This window comes from Pristis pectinata, chromosome 11 (genome assembly GCF_009764475.1).
Source record: "Pristis pectinata isolate sPriPec2 chromosome 11, sPriPec2.1.pri, whole genome shotgun sequence".
NCBI classification, from domain to species: Eukaryota; Metazoa; Chordata; class Chondrichthyes; order Rhinopristiformes; family Pristidae; genus Pristis; species Pristis pectinata.
Genome location: NC_067415.1, coordinates 16,540,111 through 16,556,893, shown reverse-complemented (window position 1 = coordinate 16,556,893; position 16,783 = coordinate 16,540,111). Strand labels below are relative to the sequence as shown.

Genomic DNA, 16,783 nt, shown 5'->3' with positions numbered 1-16,783 from the left:
ACAGTAGCCCAGATGATTACTCAATGAGACATAGAGTCATACAGCTTGGAAACAGACCGGTGTCCACACTGACAGTCAGCTACCTATTTACACTAATCCTACGTTAATCCTTTTTTATTCTTGCCACATTTCATCAAATCCCCCCCAGTTTCTACTACTCACTTGCACAATGGCGAATTAACCTACCAGCCTGCATGTCTGTGGAATGTGGGAAGAAGCCGGAGCACCTACAGGAAACCCATGCAGGCACAAGGAGAGCATGCAAACTCCACAAGACATCACCTGGGGTCAGGATTGATCCGGGATCTCTGGCGATGTGAGGCAGCAGCTCTACTAGCTGCACAACTGCGCTACCTGTACTGTAACTGTGTAACACATCTGTTGCTGCTCAATATTGACTGGCACTAATAGCTGCCCAACCTTCCCCTCTCAACAGAAATAGAGGATAATAGGTCAAATTGTACTGGATCTGAACTGCCATCCAAACTCCACCTCGAGTTCAGCAATGGAGCATAGTGGGAAATGCATAGTGCGAGTGTTATAATACAGCTAATAGCAACGTCTATTGCTTAGGAAATTCTGGATTCACAGTGGGTCTGTGTAAACCTAACACTTCAGTGCAAATGGTTGAACAAATCCACAGCCAGCCTGATTCAGCCCAGTGGAAATACACAGCTGGCCAAGCAGCATTTTGAGAGAGAAACATAGTTAATAATGTTGGTTGATGAATATATTAGTAGTGGAAAAAGATGACAAGTGCAGAGATAGTGAAAATGGAGAAGGAAAAGAGGGAAAAGGAAGGTCTGAGATGAAGAGGATGGCAAAAAGATTAAAAAGAATTATGGTGCAAGGTAAAGGAGAAGGGTAACAAAAGAATAGAAGTGCTAAGTAGCCCTAGAAGTAGTGCTTCTAGGCCCAGTAACATCTCTGCAAACAGCTGCTGCTTGAAGAAAATGGGGCAGAGATTATGATCTGAATTTAGTAGTCAATGGGAAGGTTTTAAACCACAACGAAAAATAGTGTTGTCCCTTGAATTTAATTTGTCAGTGGTCAAGAGTTTTAACATTTTGGTCCCTACTCCTCAAGTATTTGGCACTACTGTCCAAGCTTTCACTTCTCATAGAATCATAGAACAGTACAGCACAATACAGGCCCTTCGGCCCACAATGTTGTGCCGACCTTTAAACCTCGCCTAAGACTATCTAAGCCCTTCCTACCACATATCCCTCTATTTAAAATTCCTCCATATGCTTATCTAGCAATCTCCTGAATTTGACCAACGTACCTGCCTCCACCACTGCCCCAGGCAGCGCATTCCATGCCCCAACCACTCTCTGGGTAAAAAACATTCCTCTGATATCTCCCTTGAACTTCCCACCCATTACTTTAAAGCCATGCCCTCTTGTATTGAGCATTGGTGCCCTGGGAAAGAGGTGCTGGCTGTCTACTCTATCTATTCCTCTTAATATTTTGTACACCTCTGTCATGTCTCCTCTCATCCTCCTCCTCTCCAAAGAGTAAAGCCCTAGCTCCCTTAGTCTCTCCTCATAATGCATACTCTCTAAACCAGGCAGCATCCTGGTAAATCTCCTCTGCACCCTTTCCAACACTTCCACATCCTTCCCACAGTGAGGCAACCAGAACTGGACACAGTACTCTAAGTGTGGTCTAACCAGAGTTTTGCAGAGCTGCATCATTACCTCGTGGCTCTTAAACCCGATCCCACGACTTATGAATGCTAACATCCCATAAGCTTTCTTAATTACCCTCTCCACCTGTGAAGCAACTTTCAGGGATCTGTGGATATGAACCCCCAGATCCCTCTGCTCCTCCACACTACCCAGAATCCTGCCGTTAACTTTGTACTCTGCCTTGGAGTTTGTTCTTCCAAAGTGTCCTTCTCTGGGGTCTCATTTAATTACTGTTAATGACACTAACATTAACATATTTAAAATTTTGTCTAATATTTGTAAGTTATTTCCAGTCTATGATTATGCCCTGAAAGAATGGCAAAGATGCATGTAATGGGTTTTGCAAGCAAATAAATCTACATTCACCTTTCCAGAGATGGGTTTAATGTGCGAATTCCACTGCCAGGCGCTATGTTTGATGCCTTACCTCGGGAAATACAGAGTGGAATGTTACTTCGAGTGCAGCCAGTGCTATTTAACGTGGGGATCAATGAACAACAAACACTTGCTGAAAAGTAAGTATTACTACGTATAACAGGTGAACTAACTTGAGAGCAGATCACAACAGCTACTGCAGGGCAATAAATCCCTATGTACCAAAAATCTAACGTAAGAGCAGAAAATGCTTGTTACATGGATTAGTATTTTTGGAAGCATGTCATTCTGTCAACATATAATCTATTTTTAAACTTTTCAGGTCTTGATAAAGCTAATGAACATTTAGTTTAATTTGTAATCATCAAATTATTCTTTTGTTTTCATATTTCTTATATCTCACTTATTTATCAGATAGGCCTGTATCTTGCCAAATAAATACCCGAGTGTGTGAATTAATCCAATAAAGTAGATGTACCCATAGAATTATCCATGGTACCAAACCATGGTAACCTATGAACTATTATAATTATCAGTGTTGATTTTATTTTTGTGCAATTGCTCATTTTGCTGATTCCTTTCACTTTAATAAATGTAGTATTAAGGGTGTTATAAATTCAACCACTTTTAGTGTTCCTTTAAATCTCCTTCATTGGTAGTTGAAACAATATTGATCATTGTGGCTTTGATACTTGCTTCTTTACAAACCACAGGAATTTAGATCCTGCATCAATCATGTAAAAGAGCACCATCTGTTCCAGACTTGTTCCGCGATAGGTAAAGGCAAATTAAATGTTGTTTGAATAAAATTTCTCTTGCTCGGGCAATAATTCATTATTCCATATATGTACAAAAGAAGATCTTGCATAAAATTGTCACAAGGCACTTAATACAAGAATTATCAACAAAAAAAACTGGCACCAAGTCAAAAAGGAAGAGATCCAGGCAGATGATCTAAGTCGTAATCAAGGAGATAGGGTTTTTAAGGAATATATTTGGAGAAGAAAAAGAGATGAAAGTCCTTAAGACCAGCCCAGCTAAAATAGTGGCTGCCAATAATGGAATAACTAAAATCGGAAGTGCATAACACATCAAAATTGGAGGAGAACAGAACCTTAGATCTGTGTTAACAATCATGGCACCTCTTTGGTATCCCTGGTCTCGCTAGCTACTGTATTCTTGATAAAAGATGCAGCTGCAGGCACAATTTTATTGGAGTCTTTCAAACAACAAACCAGCCCATTGACTGTGCTTGTCCCAGTGATGATTTAAATTTGCAGCCCTTAATCTTTGAGGCATCAAGGTTGCTGAGATTTGAATTTAATTTGTGTGTGTATGATTTTTAAATACAACTTTTTTTTTGCCTCCAGTCTTTGAAGGAGGAGAATTAACTATTCTGTGCAGCTAATAGCCATTCTGTAATCTGGGGGCCTTCCCATCACTGTACTCTTGCAAAGCAGAGTGGGCTACGAGCAGCAACCAGGCCTTGGGTTGAGGGTCCCAATGCCCAACCCCAGGCCTTCAGATCACTTTTAAAATCATTAAAGTTACTTAAAAGCATTTTTAAGTGTAAGTAATTAATTAAAATAACAAGCTAGCCCTGAAGCCAAACTAAATTTTTGGAACTATTCAGCGTCTGCCATTTTTCTTTTGTAAGGTGCAACAAGCAAAGCAGCTGAAAGTTAAGGCCCCACCCATGAGCACCATAAAGGCTTCTTGCAGTTCGCACTACCGATGGCCTTCACTGTTTCCAAATGTCTCCAAAGATCAAAGGCATTTGAAAATGGTGTGGAAGAGTTAAATAATTATAAAAATTGAAATTAAAAAGAAATTGAAAATGCTCAATTTATTTAAAAATACATGAAACTCCTATTAATTATAAACTTAAACATTAAAATAAAAAAAATACTGAAACTTACACTTAGGATGGAAGCTATGGCTGGTGTAAAGTGAAGAGGCCAAATAAAGTGTATTTGGCCCCTTAGCTCAGGACATTACGGAATTCTCTCAGTCTCGATATTGCATCCAGGGGCAGAGTGGGAAGTCAGATGTACCTCCAGCCTGTTCCAACTCTCTCACTGAAGTTGCAGAAGTCCAGAATGGGCCACCACCTGATGTGCAACCAGCTGGCCTTTCTCCACAGACTCGATAGCTAGCCATTAACACATTCTGGATCATTAAGATTTAAGTGAGGTTTTTAAAACAAAAAAGGTAATTTATGTGCATTTACCTTTCCATTAAAGGATGGTGACCCATTTAAATCAATGGAATCACATTTCATATGCCAACTATCCCTGGGATAAAGGTGATTGGCTAGATGCAAAATGCATGAAATCCCTCAGTGCATTTATGCTCTGCTCCTGGACTGAATCCAGCAATAGAGTGAAGTAACAATCAATATGTTTGGCTCTACATTTAGCAGAGATATGCATGAGTTCAGTCACTTGTTCATGGGTTCCTAATGCCAGCCATATCACATCGAGAATTCCCACATATAAACAAGAGTGGAGAGATGAGAGAATCTGAGAGATCCATCCCCAAGTTCCTCTCCTGTATTTCCTAGGAGCTGTTGAGGGTATCATTAAGATCCAATAGCAAGAAATGAGAGACTTTTTTCCTATGAGAACAGATTAAATAAGATTGCCTTCCCTGTGCTGACTAGAAGAATGAACGATGATCTCATTGAAAAATACAATTAATTTGCCTAAGAGAGGAAACAGGGAATGCAGCCAAGGTTCACCAGACTGATTCTTGGGATGGCAGTACCATGAAATGAGTATAGATTGAATCAACTCAGCCTGTATTCACTGAAATTTAGAAAAATGAGAGATCTCATTAAAATGTATAAAATTCTGGCAGGTCTCATCAGGCCCGATGCAGGGAGAGTTTCCTCTGGCTAGGGTTGTCCAGAAGGGTCACAGTCTCAGGATAGAGGGTAAGAAATTTAAGACCGAGGTTATGTAAAATTTCTTCACTCAGGATAGTGAACCTGTGGAATCCTCTACCACGGAAGGCAGCGGAGACCATGTCGCTGAATATATTTAGGAAAGTGATAGGTGGATATCTATTGACAAAAGATATCAAGGGATATTAGTGGCACATGGGAATATGATGTTAAGATATAGGACCAGCCATAATCATATTGAATGACAGAGGAAGCTCAAATGGATGAATGGTCTACTCCTGTCATTTTTCCAAGTTTCTATGACCGGGTTGAGGCTCAAACTAAAGAATTTTGAATAACAAGCCAGAGTCACAGAACAAGGTATCAGCCGTTTATGAGTAGAATGAGGGAAGTGTAGCCGAACGCAACGCATTCCGGAAAGGAAAACTTGGAGATGTTGTGGCTGAATCGGAGCACACTTTACTGTGTGTAGCAAAACGCGCGCGTGCACAAAGATACCCGAGAGCCTCTCCGGCGGATGTGACGTCAGGATCCCGCCAGGAGGCCCGCCCCGCGGTTTGCTCGCGATGCGCTGCTGCGCGTCCGCCTGCAGCCACCAATGGCGGTTTGAGTCTTGTAAGTACAGGCCGCTACAGAAGTTTATTTACTTGGAGCATTATAAATATTTGGAATTTACACCAGAGATGTAAATACAAAATCATTGTGTATATTCAAGGCTGAGTTTTATTGACATTGACACCATGGATTAGGGGGATTGGGCAGGAAGATAGACTTGTAGTCTGGGATCATTGAATTAGGGAACCAGCTTTTTATACCTATTCCTTCTGTTCCCTATCTATCCTCAACTAGTGGACAGCTTCAACTATAGCAAATAATACTGAGAACTTTGTAGTCATATAATCTTCAAAAACAAGTTCAGTTTTAATGATTGCAATGACTTGTTGCCAAGCACAGGCTAGTCACTTTGATATCTTATCTGTGTTAGATTCGGAGATACGTCCTTGCAAGAAGTAATTAATGCAGAGAGTTTGGGCCGCCTGAATTCCTACTATGAACAGTTCAAGGAGGTTCTGCCTGATGATTGTAAGTATTTGTAGCTATGAAGACAATTTTCCTGTCTCCGATTTATGAACACATGATTCTCCATTGCAAAGCTGCAATTACCAATTATTTAACTAACTAATTACAAAGTAGTTTGCCTTAATCCCTGAAGTACCAATGTTGCTAAGATTTGAAATTAGTTCGTGTAGATGATTTTGAGTGTAACTTTTCGTTTCTCAGTCTTTGAAGGAGAACAGTTATAAGTTGTAACTACTAGCTATTGTGTCATCTTGAGTCAAAATGAATTTGCTTTCACAAGTCAGCTTTAAATATGTAGATTAAGGTAGTCCTTAGTATTCTATGTTGATGCTACAAATGTTTTGAATTTGTACTAATGACTGATACATTCAGAAATCATGTTGCTTTGCATGTTATGTTTCTTCTTAACTTGTATTGATTCTAGATTTTATTTTCTGGAGAATTATTCCTTGGTTATCTATTTTGTCGTCAGTACACTTACGTTTTTTTACCCTGATCCTTTGTTGTTATAACATTCAACAGTAGTACCCATTATCTCCTAGGTTATGATTTTATAACCCATACAATTGTGCAATTTACTTGTTTCCAACCTATGCCTCTGTCACAGTCCCTATTCAGCTTGTCATCTTGTTTGCATATTAGCCCTGAAGGTACATTAAAGTCCAATAAATCTGTGATTTCATCACCTAATAAATCATAAATTATTACTGTTCTGTCAGGTATTTTTTTAAAGCTTTGGTTTGGTCCGCCATGTTTTATGGAATCTCAAACCTCCCAAGCATTTTTATTTCAAGACTTTGAAAAGGACATTGCAAGGGTTAAAGTGGATCTTTAACCCTTGAGGCAGTTTGCTCTGTCTTGTGACTATACTATGAAAATACAATATTTGGTAATCATTTGTGTCTGTAGAAAAGAGCAAATCATCAACCTGAAACAAAGCAAGGACAATTTAATTTTGAACTCTAATATAGCATGAAACCTTTGCACTCAATAATGCAACTTCGTAAAAATCTTTGGTTAAATTTTGAAACGGGCAAAAGAAGAAAAAACCTTGCGTTCAGAAACCTGCTTTCATGATCTCAGGACATCCTAAAGTGCTTTACAGCACTCTTAAAATACAGAAATATTTTTGAAATATGTTCAATGGTAATAATGTAGAAAAAACTGCAACTGTTTGTCCCCAGCTAAGTGCTCACAATCAGAGAAAATTTAATGACATGTTTAATATTGTTGGTTGAGAGAGAAGTTTTGGTTAGTAGAATTTGGAGAACTGTCCCACTCCTTTAGAAAAAGCATCATGGAATCTTTTGCATCCATCTTACTTCCCATCCACATTCTGTTTCTTTTTAACTTGTATTGATTCTAGATTTAATTTTTTAGAGAGTTGTTCCTCGGTTATCTATTTTGTTATTCCTACAATTATAGCCTCTACACTGACCTTTTGGACAGGATTGTCATAACATTCCCTGGTAATATCCGTTGTCACATAGGGTTCTGATTTTAGAACCCGTTCAGTGGGTCTGACTCATTTGTTGAGGGTTTCACATCTGATTTGATGTTGAATTCTTAGCACCTCGGAGAATAGAAATTTAAGGTTAATTGTCTTAGCCAAATGAACGTTGGAGCAAAAGCTTATAGAGCTAAATTGATCACAACACTACACGTGAATTCAAAGATTTCATGTCTCATCTACATATAACAAGACATTATCCTGATTCTGTAACTTTTTCACTGTTTGTGGATTTCATTGTACAAGTCATCCAGTGGATTTGCAAACTGATTTTGATTAACATTTCTGAAAATATAACGATTGCTTCACTGAGTAGTGGTTCAGTAGGTGACCACTACATAAGAGGCATTTTGTGCAGGTTTCATTGTAGATATGACATGTTCTATAAAAGTTGAAAATAATGGTTATTTATTTGGAATACAATATGATGGAGAAAATTGATAAAGTTTAGTTAATATTCATCATATCACTACCGATAAGGTAAAACAAATTCCACAAAGCAATTGCTGCCCTGTTGCTGTTCTGTTCCTCTCTTTAAGCAATGTAATTTCTTCAGGTCTACCTCGATCCCGGAGTCAGACATGTCTGCCTGAACTGTTGAGATTTCTTGGCCAAAATGTCCATGCAAGGAAAAACAAGAATGTAGATATCCTTTGGCAAGCTGCTGAGGTAAGCAAAGTTTTATTTGCTGTAGTTTTAAGTACCATAATTATTAAGATTCAAAAAAATAGTGACAACAAAAAAACTTTAGAAGGACAAACACAGTCAGTCAACAATTTCAACCAAATAATAGTTTCCAAAACAGGAACCTTTCAAGGTTGAATATCATGGCTAGTGATCTACCCGATGTCAATCAGAACACAAGACGTAGAAGCAGTTCATTCAGCCCCTTGTGCCTGCTTGCCATTCAGGAAGATCATGGCCGATGTTTTACCTCGGTGCCACTTCCCTGCTCTTGGATAGATGCATGGAAGAACGGGGCTTAGAGCGATATGGACCAAACGCAGCAGATAAGATATTTTTATTAGTCACATGTACATCGAAACACACAGTGAAATGCATCTTTTTGCGTAGTGTTCTAGGGGCAGCCCGCAAGTGTCACCAAGCTTCCGGCAGCAACATAGCATGCCCACAACTTCCTAGCCCAGAGGAAACCCACTCAGACACGGGGACAATGTACAAACTCCTTACAGACAGTGGCCGGAATTGAACCCGGGTCACTGGCACTGTAAAGCGTTACGCTAACTGCTACGCTACCGTGCGGACTAGCTGGGTAGACACGGTGGTCTGCATGGTCTCATTGGGCCGAAGGGCCTGTATCTCTGCTGCATTGCTGTATGACTCTTACCCCATATCTCTTGATTCCCCGAATATCTAAGAATCTGTCAATCTCTGTGAATATATTGAGCAACTGAGTTTCCACAGCCCTCTTGGGTAGAGAATTCCAAAGTTTCACTACCCTCTCAGTGAAGAAGTTTCTTCTCTGCCCTGAATGGTTGACCTCTTAATTTTGGGACTCTTATCTCTAGTTCTAGGAACCCCAACCAGAGAAATGTCACCTCTGCATCTAACCTGTCAAGCTTCAGTATATTTCAAAGTGGAGGTGGGGGAAATCAATGGAATAAAGGGGATATCTGATTATGTGAGACTGGATGACCTAATATGGCAGTTAAGATCTGATGTGCTGTTACTGGTAAGGCTGTAGGACATGCCCAGAAGACCAGACAAAAAAGGAACAAAAAAACTGAGCTGGAAGATGATGACATAATTTTAAGGTGACTGGAGGAAGGTATAGGGAGGATGTCAGAGGTAAGTCAGAAATAGAACATAGAACATTACAGCACAGTACAGGCCCTTCAGCCCACGATCCTGTGCTGACATTTTATCCTGATCCTGTGCTGACATTTTATCCTGCTCTAAGATTTATCTAACCCTTCCCTCCCACATATCTCTCCATTTTTCTATCATTCATGTGTCTTAAATGTCCCTAATGTATCTGCCTCCACCACCTCTGCCGGTGGTGTGTTCCACGCACCCACCACTCTCTGTGTAAAGAAAAACACTTGTCTCTGACATGTCCCCCATACCTTCCTCCATTCACCTTAAAATTATGCCCTTTTGTGTAAGCCATTTTTGCCCTGGGAAAAAGTCTCTGACTGTCCACTTGATCTATGCCTCTTACATTCTTGTACGCCTCTATCAAGTCACCTCTCATCCTCCTTCACTCCAAAGGGAAAGGCCCTAGCTCACTCAACCTGTCCTCATAAGAAATGCTCTTCAATCCAGGCAGCATCCTGGTAAATCTTCTCTGCACCCTCTCTAAAGCTTCCACATCCTTCCTATAATGAGGTGACCAGAACTGAACACAATACTCCCAAGTGTGGTCTGACCAGAGTTCTATAGAGCTGCAACATTATCTCTCGGCTCTTGAACTCAAAACCCCGACTAATGAAGGTCAACACACCATACGCCTTCTTAACAGCCCTATCAACCTGCACGGCAACCTTGAGGGATCTATGGACGTGGGCCCCAAGATCCCTCTGTTCCCTCCACACTGCTAAGAGTCATGCCATTAACCTTGTATTCTGCCTTCCAACTCTATCTTCCAAAGTGTATCACTTCTCACTTCTCACTTTTCTGGGTTGAACTGCACTTGCCACTTCTCAGCCCAGCTCTGCAACCTATCAATGTCCTGTTGTAACCTACAGCAATGTTCTGCACTATCCACAACACCACCAACCTTCATGTCATGTACAAACTTGCTAACCCACCCTTCCACATCCTCATCCAAATCGTTTATAAAAATCACAAAGAGCAGGGGTCCCAGAACAGATCCCTGCAGAACATCACTGGTCACCGACCTCCAGGCAGAATGCTCTCCATCTACAACCATCTTTCGTCTTCTATATTTTTTAAATATTTTTACAGCATGGTAGCAGGCCCTTCCGGCCCAACGAGTCCGCGCCACCCATTTTAAACCCAAATTAACCTACCCGTACATCTTTGGAATGTGGGAGGAAACCGGAGCACCCGGAGGAAACCCACGCAGACACGGGAGAACGTACAAACTCCTTACAGACAGCGACAGGAATCGAACCCCGATCGCTGGCGCTGTAATAGCGTTACGCTAACCGCTACGCTATGTGCAAGCCAATTCTGAATCCACACAGCCAAGTTTCCCTGGATCCTATGCCTCCTGACTTTCTGAATAAGCCTTCCATGAGGAACCTTATCAAATGCCTTACTAAAATCCATGTACAGCATATCCACTGCTCTACCTTCATCAATGTGCTTTGTCACATCCTCAAAGAATTCAGTCAGGCTCATGAGGCATGACATGCCCCTCACAAAGCTATGCTGACTATCCTAATCAGTCTATGCTTCTCTAAATGCTCATAAATCCTGTCTCTAAGAATCTTCTCCAGTAATTTGCCCACCACTGAAGTAAGACTTACTGGTCTGTAATTCCCAGGGTTATCCCTACTCCCTTTCTTAAACAAAGGAACAACATTTGCCACCCTTCAATCAATCTGGCACTACTCCTGTGGCCAGTGAGGACGCAAAGATCATCACCAAAGGTGCAGCAATTTCTTCCCTCACTTCCCATAATAACCTTGGATATATCCCATCCGGCCCCGGTGACTTATCTATCCTAATGTTTTTCAAAATTTCCAGCACATCCTCTTCACGTCGACATGCTCTAACGTATCAGCCTGTTGTATGCCATCCTTTCAAACATTAAGGTCTCTCATTGGTGAATACTGAAGCAAAGTATTCATAAAGGATCTCCCCTACCTCTTCCGACTCCAGGCACGTTTCCCCTTTTATCCTTGATCGGTCCCACCCTCACTCTAGTCATCCTCCTATTCTTCACATATGTGTAGAACGCCTTGGGGTTTTCCTTGATCCTACTCGCCAAGAACTTCTCATGCCCCCTTCTAGCTCTCCAAAGTCCATTCTTAAGCTCTCTCCTGGCTACCTTATAACTCTTCAGAGCCCTGTCTGATCCTTGTTTTCTAAACCTTAGATAAGCTTTTTTCTTCCTCTTGACCAGATATTCTACATCTCTTGTCAACCATGGTTCCTTCACTCTACCATCCTTACCCTGCCTCAATGGGACAAACCTATCCAGAACCCCATGCAAGTACTCCTTAAACAACCTCCACATTTCTGTTGTGCACTTCCCCAAGAACATCTGTTCCCAATTTACGCTCCCAAGTTCCTGCCTAATAGCATCATAATTCCCCCTCCCTCAATTAAATACTTTCCCATATAGTCTGCTGCTATCCCTCTCCAAGACTATGGTAAAGGTCAAGGAGTTATGGTCACTGTCTCCAAAATTGCTCTCCCACCGAGAGATCTGAAACCTGATCACGCTCATTGTCTAGTACCAGGTCCAGAATGGCCTCTCCTCTAGTCAGCCTGTCCACATACTGTGTCAGGAATCCTTCCTGGACAGTCCTAATAAACTCTGCCCCATCTATCCCCTTTACACTAAGGAGGTGCCAGTCAATATTAGGGAAGTTGAAATCACCTGTGACAACAACCCTGTTATTTTTGTACCTTTCCAAAATCTGCCTCCCGATCTGCTCCTCAGTGTTTCTGCTGTTATTGGGGGGGTCTGTAGAATATTCCCAATAGTGATTGCTCCCTTCCTGTTTCTTACTTCCACCCACACTGACTCAGTAGATGATCCCTCCAGGACATCTTCCCTTTCTACAACTGTGACACTGTGCCTGATCAGCAAAGCCACTCCCCTACCTCTTTTACTTCCGTCTGTCCCTTTTGAAACATCTAAATCCCAGAATATCCAGAAGCCATTCCTGCCATTGTGACAGCCAAATCTCTGTAATGGCCACAACATCGTAGTTCCACATACTTACCCATGTTCCAAGTTCATCATCCTTGTTCCTTATACTTCTCGCATTAAAGTAGACAGACTTCAGACCATCCAACTGACTGCAATTTTGCCCTTTCAACTGCCTATCCTTCCTCGCAACAGAAAGAAAGAACAAGTTATCTAAAGCTGGAGTGTTCTATATCAAGTCCTGCAAGCTGCAACGTGCCCTGACGGAAGATGAGGTGTTGTTCCTCCTTGCATTGAGCCTTGTTGTAATAGTGCAGAAGGATCTCATCTTAACTGCCATATTAGGTCATTTGATCTCACCCCATCAGATATTCCCTCTGTAACTATCTCTCTCCTCTGCTTTCTCTGCTACCTAAACCTTGTTTTCTCTTTCCAGTCCTGATCAAGGGTGCCAGACCTGGACTGTTAGCTATTTCTCTTTCCACAGATGATGCTTGACCTGCTGAGTATTTCCAGCATTTTCTCTTTTTACTTCAGATTTCCAGTATCTGTGGGTTTTTTTTGTTCTTCTGTTGAGATGGTCTATTAAGATTCTGTTGACTGTTCCACTAGTTTAATGATGCATCAAAAAGTGCAGGGATTGTTCTAGAGTTCTGACTTCCATTTCACTCCTACCTATTTATAGGGGCTTGTTTTGCCTACAACAGCTACTTCAGTTATCTACAGAGCTGATAACCGTAAAGTAATGAATGGCATGCAAAGTACTTTGAAATATTTCTGAGTTATTTGAAGGGGTTTTGTTATTGTAGCTTACTGCAATTAGCATTCATAAAGCTATTGGATCTCGTCAATTGATTTACTATTATTTTTATAACTTTCTTTAACTTGCATTTTTGTTTTGATTAGAAAGAACTTTATTTTGAAGTGTGGGTATTCTACAGTACTAATCTATTATAACAGCACAATTTTTGTTTCATTTTGTGTTCAGATTTGTCGTAGATTAAATGGTGTTCGATTTACAAGCTGTAAAAGTGCCAAGGACCGGACAGCTATGTCAATCACTCTGGAACAGTGCCTGATCCTGCAGCATGAGCATGGCATGGCTCCTCAGGTCTTCACGCAAGCCCTGGACTGCATGAGGAGGTAAGCTTTCATTCTTTAGCGAGCCATTCAAGACTGCACACATTAATTGTGGAAAGAAGCAAACTGCAGAAAAGTAGTGCCTCGTAATTGTACAGATTTATAAACTGGGATGCAGTGAGCTGCCCTGGATTAGGAGTGCATCAAAACTCTACCACTTACATTTTCCACAATAGGTAAGCTAATCCTAATGTTAGGTCAGCAAAAGCAGCGTGCAGCAGGCAGTTAATGTAATTGATTGTGCAAAGAAGGTGTAACTAAAAATCTTTCAGCTTTGGATAAGTTTGCAGCAGTAACCATACCTTGCTCACTGTATCCTTCTTCCCCCATCTATTAACATGATGTCATTGACTTAATCTGAATTTCCCCAAGCTGTCAGTGTCTTCTAATGGCCTGTCAGTTCTACCCTGCCACCAGCAAAATACACCATCACAAAACCTACGCCCATCACAAAACCTACCCAACAGTGCCTGTTTCAGAATTTATTAGGATGTGACAGCCACTTAGCTCTGCCATTTTTCTCCCTAATGATACCCTATAATCCCTTACCCCAGCTCACCCTCAGCCATCTTCCGTGTCTCCAGATGTAGTAGATTTTGAATGATGGATCAATAATGAGCCACTTTTCCAAAAAGAGACTATAAAGTTTCAGAATGTGCGTGTGTATGAAAAATTCCAGAATGCCACGAAGAGGCTAAAAACAAAATTACTGAAGCAGTTTTGAAACCATATTTATCTTTCAGGCAACAAAGTATAGTGGAAATTTCAAGTGTTATTCCACTAGATGCTGAGGCTAGCTCATAACAATTCAAGAATTGGAGGCAGGTATGGTCTGGTCCACTGTTCAACAAAATTATGGCTGATCATTTATCTCTGCACCACTTCCCTGCACTAACTCTGTATCCCTTGAATCCATTAATGTTCAAAAATCTATTAATTTCTCACTGCAAAGTACTGAGCAACTGTGCTTCCATATCCCTCGCAGGTAGAGAAGTTCAAAGATTCTTTATCCTCTGGCTAAAGAAATTTCTTCTCATCTCCAACCTGAAGGGACAACCCTTATTTTGAGACTGAGATGCCTGGCTATAGAAATTCCAGCCAGGGTAAATTTTGTCCTTGTTTTGTGAACACCCGTCACACACCAGTACATACAGCAATTAATCTGGTGAATCTCCATTGTACTCCCTCCATGGCAGGTATATTCTTCCTTGGGTAGGAAGAACAGTCTTGTACATAATATTGAAGTAAGACTTCACTCTAATACTCAAATCCTCTTTCAGTAAAGACCAACGCAACATTTGCTGCCTTAATTGCTTGCAGTACCTGCGCATTAGCTCTGTGTTTTATGTACAAGGGTGTCCAGTATCAATGAACACCAACCTTGTAATCACTCACCATTCTTAAAAAAAAATTCAGGGTTTTCTATTATTTCTACCAAGTGGATGACCTTGCATTTTTCCACATTATGTTCCGTTTGCCTTATCCTTGCCCATTCACTTCACTTCCCAAGAATTCAAAACTAGGAGATTTCTTTTGGGTAAGGTCATAGAATATTCTCAAATATACTGTTGCTTTCAAAAGTAAACTTCACTAACTTTGTTTGCTGAAGGTGCCAGCATATAAGATATCTCTTAGTCACATGTACATCGAAACACACAGTGAAATACTGCACATCTTTTTGCGTGGAATGTCCTGGGGGCAGCCCGCAAGTGTCGCCACGCTTCTGGCACCAACATAACATGCCCATAACTTCCTAACCTGTACATCTTTGAAATGTGGGAGGAAACCAGAGCACCCGGAGGAAACCCATGCACACGGGGAGAACGTACAAACTCCTTGCAGACAGCGGCCGGAATTGAACCTGGGTCGCTGGCCCTGTAATAGCGTTATGCTAACCGCTACACCACCGTGCCTGCCCCTAGAAGAGAAGGAACAATAACTCCATTAAATATTTTATTTAAAGTTATAAAGCACAGAAATAGCTTTTTAACTTTCAGCCCACCATGTCCATGCTGTCCATCAAATACCCATCTATATTAATCTGTTTTACCAACATTAGTCTGTAGCCTTCTGTGCCTTGGTGAGTCGAGTGCTTGCCTAGATACTACTAAAGTGTTGAGAGAGTTCCTGCCTCCAGCCCGGCAGTTTGTTCCAAATTCTAACCACCCTTTGTTAGTTCCCCCTTAAATCTCTTACTCCTTACCCTAAACCTATGCACTCCAGTTTTATATATATAGCTCCGCTATGGAGAATAGTTTCCTTCTATCTACCTTTCTATGCCCCTCATAATTTTGTACATCTCTATCAGATTCCCCCTCAGCCTTCTCTGCTCCCAGGAAAACAAACCAAGCCTATCCAGTCTCTCCTTATAACTAAGACATTCCATCTTGGGCAACATCCCAGTGAATCTCCTCTGCACTCTCTTCAGTGCAACCATGTCCTTTTTATAGTATGGCAACCAGGACTGTGCTTGGTACTTCACTTTTGGCCTAACTAGTATGTTGTAAAATTGTACCACAACCTCCCTGCTCTGATGTTCTATTCCCTGGCTAGTGAAGGCAAGTCTTTACCACCTCATCTACCTAGGTTGCCATCTTGAACTTGTACACCAAGATTCTTCTGTTCTGCAATATTCCCTAGAGCCAGACCATTGATTGTATATGTCCTATCCTTGCTAGTTTTCCCAAAATGTATCACCTCACAGTTATCAGAATTAAATTCCATCTACCCGTGCTTTGTCCATCTTACCAACTGATCAGTATCATCCTGTAACTCACAACCATTGTCCTCACTATCAACATCGCCATGAATTCTTGTGTCATCTGCATACTTACTAATCATACCTCCTACATTCACATCTAAATCATTATAACAAACAATGAGAGTTCCAGCAGTGATCCATGTGGCACACCACTGTATTTAAACAACTCCCACTCTCTGTCAGATGTAGCCCTCCCTGCAAGTAGTTACTCCCAGTTTACTTTTGCTCGGTCCTGTCTTATGATATTGAAATTGGCCTTCCCCAGTTCAGAATGTTAATGCACAGGGCATCCTTATTCCTTTCCATAACAACTTCAAAATTTAGACTAATGGTTGTTATCTTTAAAATGTTCTCCCACTGACACTTCAACAACTTACCCTTCTACACGTCATGAGATTAGTTGGGCCGAAGGGCCTGTTTTGTGCTGTATGGTTCTATGGTTTTATTAGGTCTAATATTGCCTCCTCTGTAGTAGGACTGTCTAGTTGCTCACCTGAGCACTTCAAAAATTCCA

At 41.1% G+C, this 16,783-nt stretch overlaps 1 protein-coding gene across 17 annotated transcripts in view; it reads left to right on the top strand.

The window, feature by feature from the left end:
- The window catches only part of LOC127575749 (inositol polyphosphate-4-phosphatase type I A), a 165,021-nt gene that overhangs the window by 136,050 nt on the left and 12,188 nt on the right, over window positions 1-16,783 (top strand). For all 17 annotated transcript variants that reach the window (XM_052025796.1, XM_052025790.1, XM_052025795.1 and 14 more), the window contains 4 exons: window positions 2,066-2,206; window positions 5,957-6,054; window positions 8,118-8,230; window positions 13,357-13,511. In XM_052025796.1, coding sequence (XP_051881756.1) covers window positions 2,066-2,206; window positions 5,957-6,054; window positions 8,118-8,230; window positions 13,357-13,511 — 507 coding nt within the window. The remainder of the gene's footprint in view (window positions 1-2,065; window positions 2,207-5,956; window positions 6,055-8,117; window positions 8,231-13,356; window positions 13,512-16,783) is intronic.